This window comes from Phoenix dactylifera, chromosome 3 (genome assembly GCF_009389715.1).
Source record: "Phoenix dactylifera cultivar Barhee BC4 chromosome 3, palm_55x_up_171113_PBpolish2nd_filt_p, whole genome shotgun sequence".
Lineage (NCBI taxonomy): Eukaryota > Viridiplantae > Streptophyta > Magnoliopsida > Arecales > Arecaceae > Phoenix > Phoenix dactylifera.
The window spans coordinates 1264694-1292161 of record NC_052394.1 but is presented as its reverse complement, the minus strand read 5'-3'; the positions used below and the strand labels follow the sequence as shown (position 1 = coordinate 1292161).

Sequence of the window (27468 nt, the reverse complement as noted above, 5' to 3'; positions counted from 1 at the left end):
ATAAATAAAGATATGCTTGCTATGAAAATAAACAAACAAACAAACAAATAAAGCTTCAGTTTTATGTAAGCATTGTTTAACTTAGACCTGCATGTTGGACTTGTGCAAAAAGCACAAATTCTTGCAAAAACAATCATTAACAAATAAATGAATCAATGATCAATCATCTGGATCCAAAATCAGTCACAACTCACGACTTACAATCAGGTCTTGATATGATGAAGCACTATAGCGGTAGGAATATATATTTTGATATCACTTAACTATACAACAATATACATGAATGCATTTATGTGTGCATCAATATACACAATCATGTATAGAAGGAATCAGAACTATGGGTGATGGCACATGCTTGCGGCATTCAGCTTCAACAGTGGCATAGCCAATCCTGTATGGCAAACCGAAGGGCATGGTTTGGAGTAAGATTCAGATGTTTTAATTTCAAATTAGTCATAGGTGAAGTTTCTCGCCCACTTTCCAACCAACCTCGCAAAGCTCTTCCTTCATAAGTAAATCCATCAGCTGCTACTTGTGGATCATGCATGATTTCCTGCAGCATCCAGCATTATAGTATTAAAGTCATGAGGGCCTAGATTTAATGATGGACAAACTAAAAATTCAAGAAAGAAGCTTGTGTTGTCAACAATAATCTGCATAAAATGAAGTAGCCAAGATCAATAATATCACAAATAAATATTCTTTTTATAGCTTGCCTGAAGAATGGGACACAAGAAGAATGGGGGCACTGGTCGTTCCTCCATCAGATGTAGTTGTTCCAACTCTCTCACAACCTCAGGCGTCAGTTCTGGACGATCCCGGCTATTTAGCTCACTGCATCGCAACCCAAACTCTGCAAGCCTTCTTGCCGCATCACCAGGCCATTCTCCAGCTGCAGGATCCAAAATTGAGGATAATTTCCCAGACAACACAGCCCTCCGTACCTCAGTTGCTAACCCTTGTGGAGGCCTCCCAGTGAGCAGCTGGAGAATAATGATCCCAAAGGAGTACACATCAGACTTCGGTGTCAACATGTCAGTCCTTTGGTACTCTGGGTCAGCATAAGAGAATGCACCCTTGGGCTCTCTGTTTCGGCGAAACAAGGGGTAATACTCTACATCCTCTGGCACCAGCCGGCAAATACCAAAATCACCAATTTTGCAGTTAAAATTGGAATCAAGGAAGATGTTGTCAGGCTTCAGGTCACCATGAATGATCTTTTCAGGTTTGGAGGAGTGCAAGAAGAGGAGAGCACTTGAGATTTGAGCAGCAATGCATGTTCGGACCCTCCAGGTTAATGGAGGTGTGGTAGTTTTGCAGAAGAGACGATCATGGAGAGTTCCATTTGGCAGATACTCATAAACAAGGGATAAAGCTTCTGGGCACACACCAACCAAGGTCACCAGATGTGGGTGTCTAAGTTTGCTAAGGACATAAACCTATGAACATATAACAAATCAAAGTGTCTCAGTAAATAGGAAAAAAACAATAAAATAAAATAGCCGAAGATACAAAATTGAACTCAGTTAAGAATTTCCACTATTAGGAACATGCGATCTGAATACACTTCAACAGACTTCTGCAAATCAGGTTTAAAAATCAAAACATCACCCAGAAACTATAAAAGTTGGTACAACATTAGGCTGGAAAGTATATAATATTAAGTCAATCTAGACCTAATCAGAAATTGCCTGACCATGATATGAACCTGACTTGTTTTGTCAATTCTGGTCCAAGTCCACATATTTTATAATGGAATAAATATTTCCCTGCAGGAAAGACTTGGAGTAAACCAATTTGCAAACTGGTCTAGGACAAACTACTCAGACTGAAAATGACCCAAGTCAGGGAGACTTGATGATTATAAGATTTTCATGTACAATAACATCATTAAATAAGACCCATGGAGTAGAGTGAGCATAATTTCAGTTCTTAGTACAGCAAAAGATTATTGTAGTCCAAAATGAATGCGCTATCAGGAAATGAGAAAGAAATCTAGCATTGTAGTACTAAATGACAGAAAAAATAAAACATGACGAATAAATATGACAATGTCCAAGGTGAAAAACCCAAGTGATGTTACAAATGCTTCAACCATGGAAATGTCCTCAGCTCCTCGATCCATTCTGTGGCATAAAATTCATCATTGGTTAAACAATCACTTGGTTATGACATTTTTGGGCTTTTCTCTCACCGAAGCTATTGCGTCTTTGGCCCCAATGATGGCATCTCTAGTCTCATTCATATTCCAATTGCAAAAAGAAAAGAATGAGTAAAACATGATCTACTCGAAGAAATTGGAGAATGTTTTCTGAATTAGATGAATGGGAATTGGAGTTCTCTAACATTTGGAGCTAGGATGCAATAAGCAAGAACCAGAAAACCCTAACATCTCAAATGCTGCAACCACGCTCTGTCATGCAAGTGATAAGAAACAATTTCCAGCATGTACGAGTGCATGTATGGACAATAAGCATAGAATAAGAGCCCAACAAGCATTCCTAAAGATAAGAGAGAATAAAAGTTGTTTGGATGGATTTATTTCCTGATACTGGTATGCCAAACTTTCCTGAGTCTTGACAAATTAGGAAGAATGTTGCTGCATGATTAACTAGTCAAAAAGAGCCTATTGGTTGAATGAAGCAGGTTTTTCATCTGCATCGCATGCAGGCTCCCACAGCACTCCAGTAAAAGAGTACCTTGATTTGTGCAGTGGCTCAAATGGATGCAGGGGCAATCAAGCAAGCATTGGTTCAATAATAGCAGAGTATCAGTTCAGATAACTACATCCTCGAAAAGGTTCTGTCTACTTCAGAACAACCTATAATACTTAATTATTACATATGAAAACACTGTTGGTTACTTGCCTCATATTCAATTGTTATGTATCTCTATTTCTGCACCCTGCACAAATACTAGTGGTAAGCTATCCTGACAAATGGCATGTATGTTCTGCCTCCCATTAGGCCAAGAGATGAAATTGTGTGTGGCTATACTGATTGGTTTATCGAATGCATACCTCCTTGTTATTGGTTATACAGTGGAGTCACTGCAGTATCCACAAAAATTCTGGGGTGGCCATCCACCCTTGACTCCCAGTAGCACCCCAGCATCTCATAATCTAAACATCTCGATACAGCATACTAGAATTTTAATGTCTACCCGACTATTGCATAAAATTTCTATTTTTGAGGGAGAGAACTAGCATACCTCTTGTTGGAATTCCATCTGACCTCGAACATTGTGTGGATGCAACTTTTTTATCACCACACTTCTATTAAATATCTCTCCTTTATAAACACATCCATAGCCCCCCTGTCCTAATTTGAAGCTCTCCGAGAATCCGCAAGTAGCAGATTCCAGATCAGACAATGAAAACTCTGTGAAATTATATGAATCACTGCCCAAACCAATAAGCTGGCTGTAATTTGGAGATGTGGCTTTACTGCTACATCTCCGCCTCTCAAGCTGTGCAACAGCTTTCTCTTCCTGCTCTTGGATCTTCTGTCTTTCAAGCCTGAGAATCGCTACAAATGATTGGATGAGATCCAATTCAGCTGCAGCTTCATCCTTGAGAAGAGACATTTCTCGAGCACGGGCATCAAGGGTGGCTGTGGTACTCAAGGCATTCTGTAACTCTTTCATGGTTTCATCCCTTTGATTTATGAGCTCTTTATGATGCAACTTGATTGTTGTTAAAAGGTCTTCAAGTTCTTCTCTGATTTTAATTTCACGTGCATGGGCAGCTTCAAGAGCTTTTACCTGGTTAAAAAAATGAGGAAGAATTGAATAAGTTGATAGAAGGATTCATTAACAGAGCTGCTGGAAACAGCTACCATCCAAATAGCTGATATATGCAGGAGGCACAATGCATGTCAACTAATATATCACCTGAATAGTGGTGAATTATGCTAAATAATGAGAATATTTGATTTTAGAAAAAGAAGCAATAAGAAATAGAATGAAAATAGAATCTGGGATGGTAGTCATATAAAATGTATATTGTCTTCTTTTTTTTTGGGGGGGGGGGGGGGGGGAGGATAAGTAAGATGTTCTTTTAACTTAGCAAAGATGAAAATTCACATTTGCTTCAATGGCAAAAACTATAATTTCAAGCATTTAAGTCCGAGTTTTGCCATTGTAGAATGTTATGGATGTCATCTCAGCATATGAAGATTGAGTGAACTGCTGTGATAGGGATAGGGTAGATAAATGTAAACATGCTTACCCTGTTAAGAGCTTCTTCAACTTCTGATTCCACTTCTCTGCGCTTCACTAGTTCTACAAATGCTTCTTTCTTTGATCTTTCAACTTCCAAATTAACTTCTTTGAGCTGATCAAAAGAGACTTCGGGCTCCAGTTTATCCTGTAGTAGAAGCTACATGAAACAAGTCCCTGAAATATTTCCAAAACAACAGATGGAGCTGAATATCATCTTCAAACATACCTGGGAGTTGATTTTGGATGAGAACCCTATATCAACAGGTGAAGTAGGATAGGATGGTGTGTCAGGCAAAGACGAGGGATATTGTGAATTAGATAGATTTGTGCTATTGACAATACTAGAGTCAGTTGAGACAACCACTCCTGTACTATTGGATTCAGTCTGGTTCATGCCTGTGTCTCCTTGGAGATCAGCAGTTGTGAAAGTATTGGATAAGACATACTCTGGATTAGGCATAGGCTCACAGTAGTCCTTATGTAGATAGCTTAGCCTGATCTGTTCTCTTAGTACAGCTGCCTCTGGACTAAAAACCGATAAAAAAGAATTTGTGCCTTCACTAGCCTCTCTTGTCCAGACATGTCCACCTTTGCTGACAAACCATATCTCACAGAATGGAGGCGCATTCTTTGCAGCATATGTTGCCTTGCTGGAGCTCCCTTTTAACTTGAAACAACTGTGGTCAACCCAAAACTTCATTTTAGAGAGGTACTATAATATGGCCTCTGTTGTTGATCATATAACCAAACTGACGGGATAAAACTGCTCTCTTTTTTTTATATTATCTAACAAGTACATAAACAAAAAGTAAAAGAAGCTGCCAAACTTAATTATATGGTCTAGACTCTGGATACAGGTCCATTCTAAATGTTGATCATGCATTAGATTTGGTCTACATCAACAGTAAACATTGAACATGCGTTAATTGTTTATTCAAGGATGGCAAATCATAAAGGCACCAAACAAATTCATCTTTTAACATTAAATTGGTGTAATTAGAGTGGTGGATTTGAAGATGTTGACATCTCGCATGAGGCAAGGATTTGAGGAGGTTGACATCTCGCATGTGGCAAATCCTTGGTGTGTCTCACATGAGGCAAGGATTTGAGGAGGTTGACATCTCACATGAGGCAAATCCTTGGTGTGTCTCTAAAACAACTATTCACAGATTCAAAAGCCTGACAAATAAGCATTGCAAGCTACGTTCCAGCAAAATTCCATCGTTCAGACAGTATATGCGCAAAAGTAGTTCTCACTTGAATTCTAAAGGTAACATTATGTTTTTTCTTATAGATCTGATGTGAAAGACTCTGAAAATGCATTACACCTGTGGCCAGACTTAAAAAAAAAATCTTGTCACATATGATGTAAAGATGGATAACAATGTCTAGCCTGTGTCAAAGCAGAATGGCACATTTGAGTTATTGTCCGTCCTACCCCACAGTAATGGGATTGTCATGAGAGACCAACTTGAAATTCTTCATTTATATTTGTCTAACAACTTGCAAGGCAACTGTAATCCTATTAATAAATATATGTGATTATTATAGCATAATTTTATTAATTTGAAAGGCCAATGAAATAAAAAGCAGATCCATATGATATGAAGAACGACTTACTTATCAGGTGTCGAACCCATAATAAGTCTACGGATACCATGTTGAACCACTAGATCCACAATTCCATTGTGAATCTGTTCAGCCTCAGTCATAATAATGCTTGGTTGCACCTGCAGAGCAATTACTACTTAATAAGTTTATAGAAAGTAGAGAAGTCATTGTTAAGATATTTTTGAGAAGAGTATAATAAATATGCGAGTAATGTCCACTTTTTGAGAAAGTCAAAAAAAATCATGCATTTCAGAGGACTTTCAGAACAACCAAGTCTTATTTTATATTATTTGGAAGGTTCCATCATTATTTACACAGATATTTTCTTTCTACAACTGGATCAGGAGTCCAGACATGGGCTTAATCATATAGGTATGCATGTCATGATGCACTAAGACTAATGAAAGTATGAAACACTACAAATCATGAAATTTTTTAGACCCTGTTACTGTAGGATTCTTATACAATTTACAGGGTTTTTCCCCTCGATTTAACACTCCAAATGTGTTTTCTTTGGTAATATCACACTCCTGACAGATCAAGCTAACCTACAACTGAACTGAAAAGAAGCACATCAACAGCATCTGGAAACACCTTGGCTCACTTCTTGTTTCTAGGCATTTAAAATGTTGTACATCATGATCAATGTTTCCCCTTTCTTTTTAGTGCTTCTAAGCATGCTATGTGTAGCAGCACATCGCTGACTTTGCATAAATTGATTTCTCTTAAAACTGAACAAATCAGGAATTCATCCACTTTTGTTGAAAGTGTGTTTAATACCTTGAATATGTAAAGCTTTAGTCCTAGAAATTTTTTCATAACTTTTGCATTATCAAGCTGTCTTTGCATGGAAACTTGATGTTTAGGCAAGTATTATAGTGCTCAAATCTCTGACTTCGATCCACAGTCTTAGTGTTTGGGCTGTGCTATGCCCCCTAGAAATAGACTGTCAATGCCTAATCTGATACTTGTAGCATAGCATATGACCAGACATTGTCCCAAAAACTTTAACAGTCTAATCATTCTGTTGTCATTTTCAGAATGTGATCTCCATAGATTATTTTGTTTTAATCATGTGAAATCTGTACAACAATGTTTTGTCAATTTGATTAGAAGACTGCCACCTTATAACTTCAGCTATCTATTTTAATGTGATAGATGATTTCCTTAGCAAATAAACACATGTTTTCATGTAAAACCGCATTCATGCATGTTGGCACTACAACATGTTTACCTATCCGCTAACCTTTAATATCCAAATTAATTCTGTCTGGCCCCACTTAGCTTCAACTCGGTATGTTTCAGCACTTGAAACAATCAACATACCACTTACAGTCTCATATGGATAGCAAATCTGTTGTACTAATAAGTGACACCTCCAAACTACTAATGCGGTATTGCTCACTGCACTTTTCTATGCTCAAGAAAATAAGTCAATATCATACTGTGATTGACACCTATTGTGTATCTCCAACAATTTTGACACTCTGAGGTCTAGCTAATCCATAGGAAGTGGGAGTCCCACCATTTCACTGCCAAATCACTACTAAAATTGTAAAAAATCCGCATCACTTCATCAAGGAAAAAGACTAGATCAAACTCCTAGCTCCGCTCTACAGACCAAGTAATCAAACCAACATGCTTGATAGCATGGACTGTTGTACCTGCCCCATACAGCTCGGTACAGGACGTACCATACTAAACCAGGTAGGAACTGGTACGAAACTCAAGTTCGGATCGGCATAGGCCCTATACCATCTCATACCAACGCATGTACCGCCCAGTACTGAAACGTATTGAAATATATACCGACCTATACCCAAGCATACATAGATTAAAAAATGAGAAAAATGGTTAGAGGACTGTTTCTGTACGGGGTACATACTGTAATGTACCGACCATACCATATCGTATCAATAAAGTACCGGTATGGTACCTAGTACCACGATTGCGGACCTTGCTTGATAACAAGGTCTGCCGTACCGGTAGTGGTCCGGACCAGTCCCGTACCGATACGGCAGTCGTACCAGCCGGTTTTTTAATGAAAAGCTTCCAAAACCGGATCCAACACTGATCCGGTACCGGTCCCTGCCCGGACCGGTTCGTACCGGCCCGTAACGCATATCCTACTTGATAGGATTCCTTTTATGGTATTCTTCACCTTTAATTGAGATGTTTGACAAATGGTTGTTACCCTAAGTCTAATAGACAACCGCCATTCCATAGTGAATTTGAAAAATAATTTGCTAGAGCATCTCACCATATTTTTGGGTATCTTATGAAAGAAAACATTGTATATAAAAAAAAGGTCTTTCTATATAAACATTTGCAGCACCAAAAATGATTTTTTTTTCACAATCAGCATTTTCTGTATCCTAGATCATCATAAGAAGAAATAATTAATGGTTCATACTTTCAGTTCAAGGATGACAGAAAGAAAGTTCTTATATATGGATAGCAGTAATTTCCAAGGAGAGAGTGGAGATAATATTGGAAATATCTTCACACTGTACATTAACACAAATTGGATTCTGTCTCTACCAAAAAAAAAACACTAAATCTGTGAGATGGATAATTTGCGCATAAGATGAAACCCCAAAACTATGCATTCTCAGAATTTGCTATGTTATCACACTAAGTTTCAACCACATCCGAAGAAAGGACTATATGCCCAACAATGAAGATACCATACAAAACTTGCTTGAGACATGTTCTCGAAGTATATTATTCAAAAATAATCAGAAACCAATTGAAAACAAATTATAACTCAACTTTCTTTTATGAAAGTAAAAGAAAACACATTCATTTTTTTTAAAGATGCACCTGAGCCTTATGACAAAATCTTAAATAAGTCAGTAGGAGCCTCTTTGTTATTTCCTTCTCTGTTCTTCGATATGTAGAAACCAGTTCCTCATTTGCTTGACTTGCAGGAATTTTTCCTACTGCAAATAAAATGTCAGAATTACGACTTCATAGGAATACATTGGAAGAGAAAAGACAAAAAACATTAGAAAAGAGTTGCCCAAGATTAAGATGGCAATTTGAAGAGAAGAGGAAAGAGGAGAAAAATGATGATCAGAAAAGAACGTTAGTTGTACAATTTGAATCAATTTCAAGGGCCTATCCTAGGTCGTAATAGGATTTCTTGAGTAAATAAGATTCGAAAACTAAAAACCTAGTCCAGGATGCATCTGAAGCATAGATGAATGTATACTATTTGTGAAATCTTTCACCTGCAGACTACTTTTCATATTAATTGCAACCTGGAAAGAAAAAGGCGAGTTTTTAAGTTCTAATGTGGTGTGGTGAAAACCACAAACAACTTTGAATTCAATAGTATGCAGATCTTCCACAATTTTGCCCATAACATCAGATTTTGGTGCTTCCACTAATATTAGACACTACAAGACAGCCACTCTAATATATAACAATAAGGCCCATTCAAGAGATGTTTATCTTCCTTGTCACATGAAATAACATAAATCCAAGGAGAGATAATGCATAACCCCTGAACAAGCTTCAGATTTACAAAAGCTCCACTTTGTTATATTTAAAAAAATTACAAAAAGATTTCCCGCACTCAGGTAGAAAAAGGCTATTCCTCAAGGAGAGATGAGAGGGGGAAGTTCAGGGTGTACCACTCAAGGACACCCTTTAAGGCTTACATTTTTCTAAAGTAAAGTGTACACCTGATGCCAATTTTTGAGGCAAAAAAGAGGCAAGTACCATCATATACTCTTTATGATGTCCCTTTTAACACTAAGAATGCAAATCTTGTTAACATATATTTTAACCCCACAAGAGGTTTTTTTAAAACCAATCTTTCTAGTACTACATCGAAATGGTAACTCCAACAATTTCTTTGTCCTCGACACCTCACTTCAACGATCTTTGATGATTATGCGAGTATGCAAAGTACAAATGAGTTGGATGTTTGTTGCCCTACCCATTCTTGTTAGTCCCAATACCAATAAGAAAAGGAAAATTTATAACAAAGTTTTTATATTGTTGGTTCCTTGGTGTAGTGCTTCTTCCCCTATGCTGTCTATTGGTACTAGTAGAATAGGATTGACCTACAATATAATACCCATAAGTGTAACCAAGGTTCGTTGTTCAGTACCGGATCCTGTAGCAGTACCATCCTATTACAGTGTCGGTACACGGTAAGGTACGAGATGACGAAACGTACTGAGTATTGGTATGGTACGAGATTGCGTACCAGTTTAGTACCGGTATGATACAGTATGTCCCGTACAATACGGTACCGATCCGAACGGCAAACCTTAGGTGTAACCTTTCGCTCAATACTCAAATTAACAATTGAAGCAGCTGCATCAATCTAGGACTCATGACAAAAGGAATTGTTCTATCTTCAATATCACCTTCACCAACTGCAGGCAATAATTTGGTCGTTTCTACTCTCGGTCAAGCCTCTATCTCATAATACTAAAGTCTAAAAATGGAAAAAAGAATCAAATTGCACCATCTCTGTAATAGGCAAGTGCCTTTTTTTTTTCAAAACATAAAAATATTGAATATAGTCAACTAACGAATTTTTTTAAAACAAAAATGGCTGCTTATCTAAGATGTAGTGGCGGTGGCGGTGGCGGTGACCATGGCAGCAATGGTAGTGGGGGCGGCAATAGTGGAGGTGCTAGTGGTGGAAGGCAGTGCTGGTGTTGGAGGTGGTGACAATGTGGTGGAAAAGATATCATGGATGGTGGGGTTCTCCACTTGAAGAAACTAGAGTTTCTTTTTTTTCTACAAAAATGTGAAAGCAATGCTTTCTTGTTCTCACTTTTTCTAAAAATAATTATAAAAGATTTTTGAAAAAAGAAAATAGACAGTGGTACCATACATGTTTTTTGTCTTGATTTTGATTTTATGAAACAGGAAAAGGCAGGGGGATAACAATGCCAATGAGGCCCAAACTTGTTTGGTTCTTTCATCTTCTCTCTGTTTTTAATGAGGAAGTTTTGACAATCCAGTCTGTGGCCTCCAATTCCCAAACCTTGGGAAGGTGACCAGCTGCATGAAGAAAACCAGACTGCTTATGACTTAAAACAGAAAAACAGCCCACAATAATTGGCACAATATATCTGAAGCTTATACCATCCGTTTCTAGGCTAATCCATCTTGCCCCTGCATAAGACCTTTAAAGGACTGATACTCTTTGCTGTCTTTGACATCTGGAGTTATAACACATGATTTTTCACATCTTAGTGATAACACTTTGAATTAGTTATCTATTTCAAATATTAGAGTGACTTAAGACAAGCTCCATGCAGATAATTTTGCCCTTGAAGATGATTCTCAAACAGTAGTGACATGGCCTCGTGATTCCTTCAAAGGTGGCTGCCTGGACTACCTGCTAATCCATGACATCAGATCTATGGGGCTATAAATGCACCATGCTTCCACAGTTTATGTTTGCCAGAAGGGTAACCAAGCAGCAGACAGGCTAGCTGGCTGTGGAGCTGATATAAACCCATGGGAGATGTTATTCCTCCTCCTCTTGTTTCTTTAATTTTTGCAGATACCCCTGCTTGTACTTTTATTGGATACTAAATTGATGCAGAACCTTCCTTCTACCAAAAGGAAAAAAAAAAAAGGAAACCCAATGATTTGTGTATATATGAATATTATCGACTGATGAAGCTCCAATTGCCCATAGATTGATCAAATCAACAGCTACATGTAGGATGCAAACACCAAAACTACAATATCAAGGCATATGTCCGCACACCCCTGCATCACACAATCCTTCCTTCATTACCCAACATATAACATGGGAATGCTTACATCCATGTATCACAAGTTTTTTCTTTACCAATTACATATAAAAGGGGCTTCTATTCTTCTGCATTTGTGAAAATGTCATTGTTCTTACTCTATGTCATTTTGTGAACAATTATGTGTAATACAAGTTAAAAACCATCTTCTCTAGACAAAAAGATGCCAATGCAACTTTAAGAACGGCTCAGGCATATTGACCAAATGGCTTCCACGTTGCAGCATAAATAGTTGACTCCAGCTTACGTTATCTGAATGGAACCTTGCATGTAGACACATTAACTCCCCAACCCCCTTGGCCCACCTGATATTGTTCCTTCAGCTCATGGTGGACGGTACTTTCATATTGTCCTTGAAACTAATCTAAGTGGATCATATTGTGTATTGATCATTCAGAAAAATAATAAATTTTACCTAAAGCTTTTTTCCTTATATTAATTTTATTGCTTCTTGGTATACGCTTTTATCCTTCACAAGCATGTTTCCTTGATTATTTCCTAGGACATTTCTATGATACCAAACAACATGTTCAGCCTGGAAAAAGGAACAAACAGAAAGCCCTAATTTCCACTACCCTGGTTTTCATATATATCCTTGCACAACTTGTCTAAAAATTCTAGAGCCTGCCTATCCTAAAAGTCTAAAACAACTAGAGCTGAGCCCTAATTTGCCTCAAAAGTCCAAGAGACCAAGATAAGCTAGACTTATTAAAAAGAAAGATCATGCTAAGTCTCATGTAATACACCAACTCCATGACAAATGACTAAAACTTAACCATCAAAAAAATGATGCAGATGCTATACACAGCAGAAGCGGCGACAAAGAATGCTATCAGACGAGAATGAGCCATCAACAAAAATCAACGGAAACCTAATATCGGGAAAGGGCACTAAATTACAATAGACGCAAGGACGCTAACAACAAAAAGTAGTTGGACTTTAAAACCACAACAACAAAAAAATAAACGTTAATGACTGATCCGAATATGGTCCATAAAAAAAATGATTCATAAGAGTGGGAAGTTTCCAGAAATAAATCAACTCATATCGGCATAATTAACCAAAACAAAAAGGAAAAAGAAAAGCTCATTGTGAAGAACTCAACCAATAGACGGAGAGAAAAATGTAGGGATCCCGTCAAGTTGTGGCCTACATTGATACGTGTTCTCAATATGGTCCAAGTGGAAGAATATTGGATCCCATCCGATTAAAGCCTACATTGACAAGTGTCTCTTCAATTTTTGGAAATTCTGATAATCACGAGGGCATAAATAAAATTTCACAGCGGTGAAGAGTATCATCTGGAGAGAGCTTTAAATAGCCTGTGGGGACCCTTCTCCAGCATACAGAGCTTCTTTCTCCAGAAAGAACCTGCTAATCTCTGATCTCAGGATTTCTATGGATCACGGATCTTGAAGTGTGAACGACAACCATGGCTTCCATGACTCAAGGTCAGATTTATTTTATTTAAAATTATTTTCATCAAAAACAAGAACAAGAAGAAAACCAAAAATGAATTGACGAAATTGTGCTCGAAGATTTGAAAATTAGATGGGACAAGGGTTCAGAGAAACTAACAGAGGGTGGGGATCACCGGAGACGGCTGGTGAACGTGGAGCAACCCAATCTCCCTGCACCCGAACCGCCGGAAGGCCCATCGGAGCAGCGCCAGGGTCTTCTCCGGCGACCTCCCCACCGCCACGTGCAGCCTCCCATCGCGTTCGCCGCGCGCGGTGGAACCGCGACCCAGAGCGCGACGGAAGGCCGGCGGCGGCGGCGGCGGCGGCGCCCCGCCAAAGCGGTCGACGGTGGGGCTGGGGGGCGGCGAGGGGCTCAGGACCTTCATGTCGAGAACCAACGAGTGCTTCTTCCAGCCTCGGGGAAGGAGAGGAATGAGGGGCAGAAGACGAGTAGGAATTCGCTTCCGTTTGATGCCGTTCTTCGGCTTCCTGCCCCGGGCGACGCATACTCATCCGTCCCAAATGGTGTCCGAGTGCTGACTTTAGCCGCGCGTTGATGTTGAACGGACTTAGGTGTTTTTTTAAGTCCACGTGTATCAAGGTATCTTTTGGCATATGCTTAATTATGCTTGAGCTCTCGTCAAAGCGCAAGCTTTCTTCTCTTAGCTCTCTTTGAGGCTCTTTCCGCGTCATTGTGATGTTCACAGCTGGATGGACCCATCTCGCCCGCAGGAAAAAAAAAAAAAAAAAAAACTTTATGAGTAGAAATATTAGGTTGGATCTGACTCGAGACGTATGTGTAGAAATAGAGTAGCTTTTCAGACTAAATATATATTTAAAAAGCCAAACGGGACTGCAGATTGGATGGTTGCTTACGTGGCCAGCCATTTCAGTGGCAACATATGGACCAAGAAGGGAGAGCTACCTCATGCACTCCATGACATTTTGTTTTCTAACTTTATTAGGTGCGTCTATATCCGTGTTGTATGAAATACCTGCTTTAGCAAAAAAAAAAAAAAATTCTTTCATTATAATTTTTTTAAAAATATTTTTTATATATATATTTGATTGATTATAAAAAATAATATATTCTAAAATAAGTTATATTTGGTGGAGCATCTTTTTTAAAAAAATATTCTGTAAAATATATATTATATCTTCAATAAATGAAAAAATCTTACATCACTCTATCTAACAATTTAGAGTATTTTTTAAAAAAAAATATTCTAATTTTTAGCATGTATAAGTTGGACTTTTTTATATTCTATATAAATTTGAGAAAATTACTTTTTTATCTCTCCTCTCTAAAATTTCCAACCAAGCATGAAGCATTTTTTTTATTATTTCATTAACCACACTCCCTCCTCCTCCTCCTCCTCCAAACCAAAAGCGTCCTATACAATGGTTTCCCTCATCTCATGTGCCTACTGGTATATTTTATGTATGTTTCATAAATACATTAACAAATTTATATCTCCTTGTCTCCATCTACCAAGCACACGAAATGTCATCTATATGGGAATTTCTATTGTTAATCACAATCCACAATGTTTCAATTTCTGAGAAAACCAAGTCGGTATTATAAAATAATTTTATTAACTTTTGAAGGATTGTTCCTCCCTCGACCATGTTTATCCTGTCCTTCTACTACGTGGCAGGACTCGTACACCAAGTTGTCTCTCCCTGATAACAGATCAACAAACAGTGCAGTTCTTAGAACGAGCACACAACTACCGTATTCATATACACTTCCATACATGATTATAAAGATCGCTGAAGATTTATGAATGCACTTGTTGGTTACACCTACACTCCTGAGGATTGTATCATGGAATCCAGCCTACAGAACTGATTTGTTTCTAATCGAAGATATCAGCCAAGGACCTTAATTTCAAGACAGAATCTGGAGATTGGGTTACCATTGGCCCTCCATGATCAAGGATTGCATCGACTATGCCCACCGGAGCAATGCCCGCCAGTAGATGAATTAATACCAAAGTCAGTAAGCAAGAAAGAGAGAGCTATTTGGGATAGACGGATCCTAAAAATGCTCCAGAACTCTTGCTTCATTTGATTCTTCTGGTGCCTCCTTAGTACCACTCGTCTCTCCCCTTACTTTAGGAAGTACTACCCTGCTGCCAACACCATCAACCTTGGGCAAAGCCAAAAATTTGATGAATAGAAGGAGATCAGGTGTGCCAGCAGATATGTATTTATAACAGAAAAACCAAAAGCGGTGAGCTGACCCACCAATGTGCCCGGAATCCAATGAACCGATGGTTAACTATCTTTTTTTAGTGGTTGCCATACAGAGAGAAGTTCGCGCTTTCTCCTTAGAAGAGTTTCAAATTCTCATGTAGGTCTCTCTTCCAGTCGAATGAGCTATCTCTATCTGGCTTGGTCGTTTTCGTCTCTTGACTTTCTGTGGAGGAATTAGGCCTTCTACCGCTGCTTTTTCTTCCTCCTGTCTGACCGGTAAACAGTCTACAGCAGCTAATTCAACTATTCTTTTGTCTATTTGTTTATGAAATATTGGACGTTTTGATATTTGAGATCTATAGTAATATGGTTTCTTGATTGCACATAGAAAGTAAGCACTGCATCATTCTTATCTCTTTTTGTTTTCGGATGAATTGTTGGATGTATGATTATGATTACTAAGAAATAGGGGTGCAAGTGATTTGGATGGACCTATTTCTGATATAGAACTAATCGGAAATTAATTCAATTTAAGCTGAACTGAAGTTATTTGAATTGAAAAACACCACCTATTTCAAATATATGCTGGATTTAAATCATTAAATTTGCAATCCAAACCTGAACCAACCTCAAAACCAACCCAAAGCCAATATACCGTCTACTTAAAACCTTCCTTAAATAAAAAAAAGTATATTTTTTGCATAATAAAGTATGTCCATAATTTGTAATTTTTAGTATAAATATATGTTGATTATTATTCGAATCTTGTCTAGAATATTTTTGATAATATCTATTTGGCTATTATTATATTGAACAAATATATTTCTGATATTACTTAATTTATATTCATTAATCATGGTCTTTGTTTAGGTTACTTTTGGCCCAATTTGACCTGAAAATTTAATGAATTGATAAAAATAATATTAAATCCGATCTAATCCAACATGAAGAGATTTGGATTATGTTTGGTTTATTTTTTGACACAATTCAAATATGAATTAAATTCGGATCAATTTTATCGCTGATCCAACCAGACACACTTGAAGCCTATGAAGGAATGAGGATTGTGATTATGATTGTTGATAGGAGACCAAAATAGCATGGATAGTTAAATATATGTTTCAAAAATAAGGTGGATGTTTAGATAGATAGCCAAGTGCGCAACTTCATTAACTCATAAGTCAATTGGAAATTCAGAAAGAATAAGATACGATTCTTGAAATGGAGGAGCAAAGTTCCTTTTACCTTTTTCTTTTCAGGAAAAAAAGTAGTTTATTTCAGGAATGGAATGCACCTGATGACTACAAGAACTGCTCTCCCCATTTACTGCTTGATGAATGAGTCTGTTGATATTCATTGATCCATAGAGTTTCCAATGTGAAAACCTAAGTCAAAGCTCAGAATTTTGATCCCTTGGATCGTCGTCGCCGTCGTCGTCTTCTTTTTGTTTGAGAAGTTTTTGCCTTATTGTCATCCATGCTCCCCACATGCTGCATGCGGTTCCCTACGCGGTATCATGGACCACATCCATGTGAACATGACGGTAGGAACTTGGCAGCTAGCAGTTAAGACCTTAACCACTTTATCAAAGGTCTATTAGTTTCATTTTTAATAGCAAGAAATTTTTCTAGGATGCCACACCTTTTTTTATATCTAATTTCCCAAGAAACTTTAGGTAACTATGCCTTTTTTTTCCCCTTTGGTAAGAGCATCTGGTCATAATATTTAATGGCACAGTTGGCTGGAGTAGTTGCAACTCTGCAAACAGGAGCCTAATCCTTAATTTTCTTCCTAAACCACCCTTTCTTTCCGCGTTGTATAGGAGCACAGAGGTCAGACCTCATCCTATGATATCCAAATAGATCCAAATTCCAAAGTAGTAGTTGTTAGTGCTAGATTAAGCAGGGCATGGCATTGGCCAATACATCAGTAGAGATGCAATATGTCTGAATTTGATTGCAAGATTCCAACATGGATATATGAATCCATTTGGATAGACAGAGACTACACAACTATTCTGAAGTAATAGATGTCAAATATTTTAAGTGAACATCAGCTCGATTAATTTTATTTCTCCAAGCTCATCATCTGAAAAACAGTAAATTAGATAGCTGTATGCCAAGAATGGGCTCATGGATGTGGAAATGGATCACGATCATCGAACAATTATGCGCAAAGTTGTAGGAATGATGTCGGTAGTGCAGCAAGAGGGTGGTAGAGAAGCCATATGGTAAGAAGTTTTGGGTGATATTTAGCCTACTTCAGATCTTGCTGATGGGGTGGAAAGGAAAGAGCACAAGAGCGTATTCAAGTATTTCAATAACAGGCATGATGATGATCAGTCATGAGGTAGCTCCGGTAGTCTGCTTCAAAGTTTTCCGTGACATTCGCAGGATACCATGCAGCAGAGATGTGCAGGGAAGTGATAAAAAGTGATAAAGACCAGCAACAAATTCTGCACTCCAGAATGGCAGTCATCCTCCATATGCTGAAGGCTTTCCATGGATTGGTCGGAGTCAAAAAGATTGCGGTCAACTTTAGAGATGAAGCAACCAAAAGCAACATAATGGTAGTTCAGTGCCAACTTGCTTCTTGATTCCTGTCCCATAAAAGATGATATATAGGCCACTGGGAGGACTTCAACATCAAGAAAGCTGTCCATCACCATGTCACCATAACCACTGAAGATAAAGGAGCTAGAGTTTAATGCTGCATGGAAGCTGGCATGATGACAGTTTTTGAAGAAAAATGGCAAATGGCAACTTGCAATAGGCCAGAACAGTTTTGCTCGCGGCGTCAGCAGTGAGGCGCATGCTTGCAAGAGTTATTTGATTGTGTACATTAGCCTTCCATTGACCCAGCAAGCAGCTGATTGCAGATTCTCCATCCAAAGAGGAAAGCAGCAAAAGCCAGGTGCGACGCAGGCACTGTAGGGTGACAAGCACCAAGCTTCAGTGAGATAACAATGATAGATCCATCAAACAACATAAAAAACATTGAAATATGAAAAGCAAATGAGAGTAACCATAAAACAGGACTAGTTCAAAACAAGATCACAAGTTGGAATGATGACTATTTCTGTTTCATAAACCAGCTATTATTACCTTTAGAAGGATCACCAGCTTTTCCATTGAACTGGTTTCTGATGAATCCCATGAACTTCCTGGTGCAGCTTATTAAGGCTTAAAGACTGCGGTCATTGCATACTGTATTTCCAGCAATATTTACTGTAACAAATATAAGTAAAATCCTTGCTCCTTAAAACCTATAGTTTCATACTAAGACTCATGTGCTGTTGGTATGCAAGTTTGTCTGTCTTCAAGCATCTATCTCAATATGCTTAATTCGTTTGCTTTTGTTTTCAGACAAATGCAACTTATTTCAGTTGCAGACTAGCAAATATTAGACCAACAGCAGCAGCAAAGACACAAGCTGTTGAGGGTCAAAGACAGACCGCCTATTGAAAAGTTGCCAAAAAAATTAACAGTTCTATAATCAATTCTCATCCAATCAATACCCCATTTCTGTGAAGGAGATATGATGTGGGCATGCCATTCTAACAATACTTGGGCAAGATGTCTCAGGGGAAAAGAAGAAAAAAAAGAAAAAGCAAATCTCATTGCATTCAATGTAACAGTTATGCTGAATGAAACAATTGGCAAGAAATTAGAAGAAAAAAATTGATAGAGACATGAGGGCATGGAAATAAACAGTGAGGAGAAATGAGACAATTGCGTCTCGCTTTTAATTTGAATAATGCAACTCCTAGGGAGGACCAATTATTTAGAAGAGCCCATGTTTCCCTTCTACGACAGCTAAATTCATTTTGAAGAACCTTTTGTTCCTTTACAGTCTGCACCACCTCCCAACACATGGGCAGTGTGTCTCTCCCAGAGCTCAGCTATTATGATACAATGGCGATGGGAAAAACAGAAAAAAGCCCAAACTCTCTAGCATATCCTTATTTACACCCAAGATCTCCATATTCTTCCTTCCAAAGAGATAACTATGATGGAAACATCATCATGATATTGCCGTCGAACTCCTTGAGGTATTTCAAGCAATTCATGGAAGTCCAACCCTGCGATCATGCAATCAGAAATGCAAAAGGATTTGATTAAGCATTTTCTTCCTCTTTCATTGGCCATAAATACTTCTGGATATTTTGGTCTTACCAGCTTTCCTCGCTGCACGAAAAAGGACTTCTTCAACAAGGTGTTGTGCAGGATCCCCCTCAGGGGTTGTTGCTATGAACATCTCAACTTCAGCGACCGCCTCCTCATTAGTGAAGTATTGGTAAAGTCCGTCAGATGAAAGAATCAAAAATCTGTCTTTTGGACTAAGTCTGTGGTGAAAGAGGTGTGGACTGCATGATATGTATGGGGAGGTCCCAATGTAATCAACTCTGAACATCTCCAAGAGCGCATTGTTCCACTTTTGCTGCCGAAGACAAGCAGAATGTTATACAGTCTAACAAGACCTTAAATGTGAAATATTAATTTCTAGAACCAGTAAAAATTAGAAGAATATTGATCGATTGTTGTCAAGAATTAACTTGCTAAAATCTTAATTTTAGAGCGAATGGATCGAGTATTCCATTATATAAAGCTGTTCATCCTGTCTACATCGCGGATAAGGTTTAGATTTGAAACATGGCCAGAAAAACTCTGAAAAAGTTGGGGTCAGCAAAATTATGTTGGAAAATATTGCTGGGTTACATTCTATGCTATTTTAAGCATCATGCAGGATTTATAATTAGTGCACAAGATGCATAATGACCAGGATTCTTATTATTAGCATTATAACTGGGCATTCTGGACATGATCACTTCAGCAATTCAAGTTAATGAAAGGGAACTAGAGGATTTGTTCTTCATCCAGAAGTAGGGTTAGAATCTAGAATTTGTATCAGTCAAAATCAGTTCCACACTAAAATACCTCATTAAATAAAACTGTTCTGAGTCAGCTGAAGATATTGATTTTGGTACCATTGGTAGTTTTCTTCCTGTCATTCTCAGAATAGCATTTCTTTTTTATTTATTTTTCCTGGTTGCTTTGACATGCTCCTTGTGTAATTCCACAACATGAAGACTGCATAGTTATTGTCAACCAATTTTTTCGGCCTTGAACCTTACCCTAGCAATCCAGATGTATTCTTGGACTAGTTCCTTACAGATCTCAATGGCCAGCCTTTTCAGACAAATTTCAGGATCACCTGCTCATCCGAAAGCTGGATAGCTGTAAGCTCAATTGCCAGTCGGCTGAATGGCATGATCTGAAAATCTTAGAGCCACGGTTCTTTGCAACCATATGGTCACAAAATTATTAACATCCAGTACTTCATCCAAAATATAAAAAAAGAGCCCATTAATCTGTATGGTCATATGGATGGTTTGCTACAAATCAATACCACCAAAGAGAAACATATACACTCATCAATACTACCAAACAGAAACATATACAAACATCAATGAGTATACCTTCATATATATATATATATATATATATATATATATATATATATATATATATATATATATCGAGCACCACTATATCTGTATAACCACAAGCTCTTGTGTTAAAGAAAACTGTATATCCAAAGGTAAATTTATGATCCCATATATCAATGGGACAAATAGTTGTGTGCACTTATGTTGCTCTATCATTAATGTAGTGTTAACATTTGTTTCCAACGTAAATAATAAAGCTGAATTGTAGATTACAAGAAGAACAGTTCAAACAAGATAAATTTTAGCAATACCTGCTTCAGGAAACCAGCACCGAAAGCTCTTGTCACCTTCAACGAACCCTTCACACGATCATTCGCAATAGCAGAAGGATCATCGGGATGTTCTCTTTTAATCCTGCGCACTTCCTGAATCACAACCAACAATATCACATACCACACAAATGAGAGCAGGATCCTACATGAAAAGAGAAAATATACAGAAACCAGAAGACTAGTGGTACCTCTGCGACACATGTGCTGTGATCCCAAGTTAGCTGCAGCGCAGCCAAACTTGGCACCCCATCCATCTGATCACCACCATCATATGCTACAACGTCGCGCAACATCTCGTCCTTCGTCTTTCCCACTGAATTCCACATATCAGGCTCCACCTTCCGTGCTAGAACTGCACGGCTATCTCCCACATTCATCAAATATACATCCTCTCCCTTCATCAGCATCACCAAGACACATGAGCCCATCAGCGCTAGCTCGGGGTTCTCCGAGACCATCTTGTCGGCAATGTCCAAATAGGCATCCTCTGTTTTCCTCAGAGCCTGAGACAGAGCCTTCAGCACTTCCCTGTGGTTCGCAGCGCCTCTCGAGCTCGACTGGCTCAATTGCTCTTTCAGTTTTCGATCAAGCTCCAATCGTTCTTTATCCCATTCACCCTTCCACCTTCTGTGGTTCTCCTCCCATTTGCCGGCAACCCCCTTACACCACCTCCTTTTTCCTTCTTTGCAGCAACCATCAACCCCTGGCTCAGAGGCAGTGACTGTTATATCGGATTCCCCGATGGATTCATCACAAGGCACTGAAGCGTCGCACCTGTCTTCCCAAAGTAGGCCCTTGAGCTCTTGGTGCACGGCTGAGTAGAGATTTGAGAGGAGGTAATCGGTGGCGTCAGGGCCATTGAAGCCGTCATAGATCCCGACAAAGACCCAGCCGTGCTCCTCCGAGATGACAACATGGACACGGTCCTCCCCTGCTTTCCCCTGCGCCCACTGGAGATTGCTGCTCGGGGCTTCGGAGAAATCGGAGTCCTCGCTGCCCTCCACACTCATTTGATCAGTGCTGCTGCTTGGATGGGTCGTCAAGCCGCCAATGCCACTGCTTGGGTTTGCAGTCGAGGCGCCGCTGCTTGGATTAGTAGTCTCGGCGGCTTTGGAATCATCGGATTCTTGGGACTTCTTGATGGCGGACGACTTGGCTCGAAGCTTCGAGGCAGCGGAGATGGTGCGGGCGATGGCCTTCGCGGCTCCACGGAGGAGGGAGGAGGCGGTGCGGCGGGGCCGGAGCCGCCGCCGGCGGCGGAGGGCGAGGGACTGGGAAAGGTTGCGTTGGAAATGGCCGGAGGAAGAGGCGGACAGGGAGGAGGGGCGGTCGAGGGGGCCGGAGAAGACACCGGCGGCGGCGCGGTCGGCGAGGGGCCCCGACACGAAGCCACGGTCGGCGGCGAGGGGGCCGGACATGAAGCCCCGTTCGGAGGCGAGGGGGCCGGACATGAATCCGTGGTCGGCGGCAAGGGGCCCGGAGAGGGGGCCTGAGAAGCGGGGGACGGGCTGGAGGGGAACGGAGGAGAAGGAGGTGGAGCTCTCGAAGGAGGCAGCGGAGGAGCAGGTGAGCTCGGAGGGGAGGAGGAGGAGGGCAGTGGAGAGCGGGGTGGCGGGGTTGGCGCTGACGGCGGCGCCCGAGATGGAGCGGAAAGTGGTGGTCTCCTCGGAGTGGTGGACCTTGGAGGAACCGGAGCGTGCCAGAGGTAAGTCGGGGCGGACGTAGCAGAAGGAGTGGCCAAGGCTCTCATCGCCGGGTGCCTCCGACATCGCCACGGCGGAGACGTGGAGGCGGCCACGGATGGCCGGGCCGTCGCCGGCGAGGCAAGGGGTCAGCTTCACGAAGCCGTTACCCATGGGGGGAGCGAGGAGAGAGAAGAGTCTGGATCGAGGAGGGCTAAAATGGGAAGAGCATGAGAGAATTTGGAGGAATTGGGGATTGCCGAATTGGAAATTGGGTGGGTGGAAGAGAGAGAAGTGGAGAAGAAGGGTGGAGCGTTGACTTTTTCGGGTGGGAGGTGGGGGTTTGAATGCGGGTGTCGCTTTATAGGCGTTGACCGGAGATGGGGTTGAGTAGCCCAGTAGATCGGGTTAAGATAACTAGAGAGAGAGAGCGCGCCAAATTAAGATTTAAAATAAAAAAAATAACGGAATTATTTATAATTTGTTGCAGAAGTCAAACCATCGGCGGGGTTCCAGAGCGCCCTCCCGGCGTCGGAGCAAGTTGACTGCCACGTGGCGATTGAGGAGAGCGTTGGGCGATTATCCACCCAAGGATCCCCAAGGCGGCAGGACCCCATCCGGCGGCTCGACGCCGAGTCCATTTCAGATGAGATCATGATTGCATTCCTGCCTTGCACGATTCTTTGTGTTTTGGCGGTTGAGCTGCAACCTCACATGAATTCACGTCCTTTCTTCTTGGGAGAGCAGTCTCAGCTATGCGCCTACCAAGGTTCTTTCTCATGATCGACTGACTATTTACAAGTCTGCAGATCTCTACAAGTCAACACAAGCCAATAATCTTCAATGCAAATCTAAAAGCACACTAATTAATAGCAAAATGGGCATTAGGACCCATAGTCATTAGGACACGGCATTAGGACCCATAGTCTCACTTGGCCATGGAAGTTAAATGAAGGCTCAACTCTTTGTTATTTGGCATATCACATGTTTCACATCCTTGATGCGTACTATGCCGTCCCTCTAATCAGAAAAGCATGTTGCCAAGGATCCAAACAATGGTCTCCGGCCAGATTAGTACACTTTGATGCCTAGACAGTGAAAATATTCTCAAGAATAGCTTCGAATATAAGTCTAATATGCCTTTAAGTGTTTGTTTAATTGGCAACCAGAATAAAAATTAGGATCATATTTATGTTTGATTCATGACTGGAATCGAAATTGGAATTCGAATAAAATTTAAATAATATGGACGAGTCAAAACTAAATTTTGAAAAATTACAATATTTTTATTTTTTTTAAGCTGGACTGAAAATAAGACTTTTTCTAACAAAACATGCTCTAAATATTTGTGTAGGTTTTTTTTTTTATAGCTTTAGATATTGGTTTTGACTTTATTTACTTTTAAAGTGTGAGTTAACATCTAATTCTAACAATTCTAGAGAGCACCTGGATATCAGTTTCTATTTTTTTTTTCCCCAAGATAACTGGCTTGAATATGTATTTAGCAGCCAATATTTCTACCTATTTCTTTGTTTCTTTCTTTTCCATGTTGCTAATAATCCACTCCCCAACCTGCAATGCTACATTTAATTTGCAGGAGGCCTACTTTGATAATGATGGGAACCTGCCGTTTCCGTCTCGAGGAAATAGAAGGCATTAGTGCCCTTTCCTGTTTCTCTTGACGGATCGCTTGTAGTGGAGGCGTGGGGACGCTTCTGGCCCCGTGGGAGGCACCTTGTGGGTGCCATCACAGCATTCACTCATGGTGGAGTTGAATCGGTGGTGCCCTCGTTGGGCCGGCCTGTTGGCTCGGCTTGGCTCGGCGCCAAATGAAGGTCGGAGGCCCATCAGAATTTGAAATCAGGCAGTGCCATGGTAGATTCGGTCACCATGGACTCCATTGGAGGCTAGGATAACTCCTATTTAAGCCATCAACCCCTTTCTAGATCTTCTTCACCAATTTATCTTATAGCCGTTGCTGTTCTTCTTCTTTTTCGTCCTTTGATTGTTGACAACATAAACTTCGCCGGAAAACACAGTCAAATTTCGCCGGAATCACAAGTATGATTAGAGTTCTAGTTTAGACTACTAGTTTAGTTGAATATTTTATTTAATTTGAATGATAATAATTAGTCAGCATATTTTGACTTATGATACATAGGGATAATTGATTATGAAAATGATTTGTTTAGATCTTGATTAAATTATTTTTTTGAGGATCGTAAAATTATCATTATTGTTTTGAGATTATTATGCTTTGATTAATAGTCTTGCATATTTATAGGGTCTGCCCTTTAGGTATACGGCATTTGTTATGCTCTAAGTTTGGAGCGTGACAAGTTTCACGTAACTGAGGCTAGCATAGCCAAAGTGGTTTATGCCACTGCTGAGAATGATGTCTTCCTTTTCTTTTTTTTTCTACAAACAAAAATGCTGATGTCGCCCCCATACATCTTTTAGCTGATAACATATAGATTTCAACTGTTTATATCCAAATATTAATCAGCCATTGATTAATTATAGTGAATGATCAAAAACATAGTCCACCAAGATTTAGTTATTTATTATGTTATGATACCTAAGAGTTTCATATCTATCCACTTGTTACTCATGCAAGAGGCTCCGTATGGATAGTTTGACCTTAAGTTAACTTGCTAAAGAACGTTATCAGGCTATAGCATTTGTAAATCTATATCTATATCTATGCATATTTATATATATATATATATATATATATATATATATATATATATGTATGTATGTATGTATGTATGTATGTATGTATAAGCTGGTAACCACCAAAGAAACGGTTGCCATGACAAAAAACAACATTCTAAAAGTAGTTTTTGCTGGAAATTATTTTCGATCTGCATGATAAAAGAGGCAATAGAGATTTATTTATACTCTCCCAATACTATATTTTATAATCCTAGAGTGTGCTCAGTCTAAAGGCCTCCTCTTAGTATTCTAGGATTCAAAGTCTTTTCCAGCACTGAATGATCTTCCAAGTTCCAACCATCAATTAACCCTCAATTGTCTTTCGGTGAGTGTGAAAGTAAGAAAGAAGAAACCTAGATAAGGGTGGAAACATGTTATTCCAGGCATATTCTCCTGCTAATTTTTATTTCTTTAGTTATATTTTCAAAGTAAACATAGCTTGATGCGTGTTTTGAAAGCCTCGCGGCCACATTTCCACGTATTCTCCGCCCCTGATTTAGGTGAAGAGCGGCTTATGATGTCATGAATTTAATTTAGACTAAACCCCTATCGCTTTTGTAATGGAGCGACCAGATCCTTCAATCGCATGCAAGACATGGCCCACATATAAATTGATATCAACTGATCTCCTATGCTTTTTAAATTGGAAGAATCTATCTCTGTTACTTTGAGGCCCGTTTAGTTCGCGGGAAGCATTTTTCTTCTTAGAAATATGGTTTTTGGGAAGAAGATTCCTGAAAAAACAATGCCTGGAAATGTACTTTTGGCATGTTTGGTTAAACATGGAAAAGTGACAGATTTTCCGAGTGCTTATGTTTGGTTGACCATTCACTTTCCTAGAAAAATTATGTATAATTCCTATTATACCCTTAATAAAAATTAGATTTTTAATACCTCTTTAATGTTGAAGGGCCTTTTTGAAAAAAAGTAAATATGGAGTGATTCCCGCCTCATGTGAAATTAATTTTTCCATGTTTCTCATGGAAAAGACTTTTCCATGAAATGTGGGAATCATATTCCCATGGGAATACAACTTTCTCATCTCTCTTATTTGAAAACTCCAACCAAACAAGAGGCATCTCATTACTTTTCCGTTGACCACACTTTTTTCCCTTTTTTTCCCGCGAACCAAACGAGCCATGAAGGTATAATCAACTTACCATATCCATAGAACTATGCCTTTCCAAGTTATTCATTCAGCTCATCCAACCTAAGAGAGTTACTTTTTCTTTCCTTTTCTTTTTTTTTTTTTGGCAAGCGCACGCTCATAGAAGAAGAAATCATATCCTACACCCTGTACACCATAATCGTGCATCACACCACCCTCCTCATCCCATTCGTCATGCGCTTGTCTCAGTGATTGGTTCACAACAAAAAGTCGATATAGGGTATAATTTCTTCAATAGAAGAGAGAGAGAGAGAGAGAGAGAGAGAGAGAGAGAGATTTCCATATAGCGACCAACCTTGAGAAGGGCAAGTAAGTGGAAGGTAGGTGAGGGTGCTGTCCACCGAGCAAGCACACATCAAGTAGTGAGATCCACTAAATTATGCGTCAACAGCTCCACGTCTCGCAGCCAACTATGTGTGGCAATATGAAGACATAAATAATTCATTCGCCAGACATGGAATCCATATTACATAAGGCAATATTTTGTAACTCGTGAAACTCAAATTACTCGAGTTGAGGAATTTACATTGGGGCATCCTTGATAGGATTAACCATAATTTAGTTTAACCTCAAAAAATTTTCAAAGATCTCTGGAAAAAAGTTATATCCAACCGAGATAAATGCTGGATTTTTGAGTTGTAGCTTTTTTGCAACACCATTACCTTTGTTGAGATACAATCCTTGTTGTAAGACATGATCTTGAGTAGAGTAGGTTAAAGCAAGTAGGAAGCGTTTGTACAGCCTAAAGGTTTTTGATTGTTTGATCATACTAGTGAGGTTTACCAATTTGCAATATTTTAAGAGATGTATGCTATAAAAACTTTAAAATAAAAAGA

General features: G+C 39.4%; 2 protein-coding genes across 2 annotated transcripts; both read right to left on the bottom strand.

The window, feature by feature from the left end:
* Window positions 1–54: 54 nt before the first annotated feature.
* Window positions 55–13669, bottom strand: LOC103703486 (U-box domain-containing protein 33). The gene is made up of 8 exons (XM_008786348.4): window positions 13203–13669; window positions 8656–8774; window positions 5842–5951; window positions 4448–4898; window positions 4229–4366; window positions 3211–3762; window positions 717–1439; window positions 55–553 (listed from the first exon to the last, which is right to left on the bottom strand). The coding sequence occupies exons 1-8, from the start codon at window positions 13468–13470 to the stop codon at window positions 371–373; spliced, it is 2544 nt and encodes an 847-aa protein (XP_008784570.2). The 5' UTR covers window positions 13471–13669; the 3' UTR covers window positions 55–370.
* A 5080-nt stretch (window positions 13670–18749) lies between these two features.
* LOC103703588 (probable protein phosphatase 2C 4) lies at window positions 18750–23058 on the bottom strand. Its single transcript, XM_026803127.2, has 4 exons — window positions 21253–23058; window positions 21044–21157; window positions 19459–19723; window positions 18750–19364 (listed from the first exon to the last, which is right to left on the bottom strand). The coding sequence occupies exons 1-4, from the start codon at window positions 22918–22920 to the stop codon at window positions 19249–19251; spliced, it is 2163 nt and encodes a 720-aa protein (XP_026658928.2). The 5' UTR covers window positions 22921–23058; the 3' UTR covers window positions 18750–19248.
* Between the last annotated feature and the right edge of the window lie 4410 nt (window positions 23059–27468).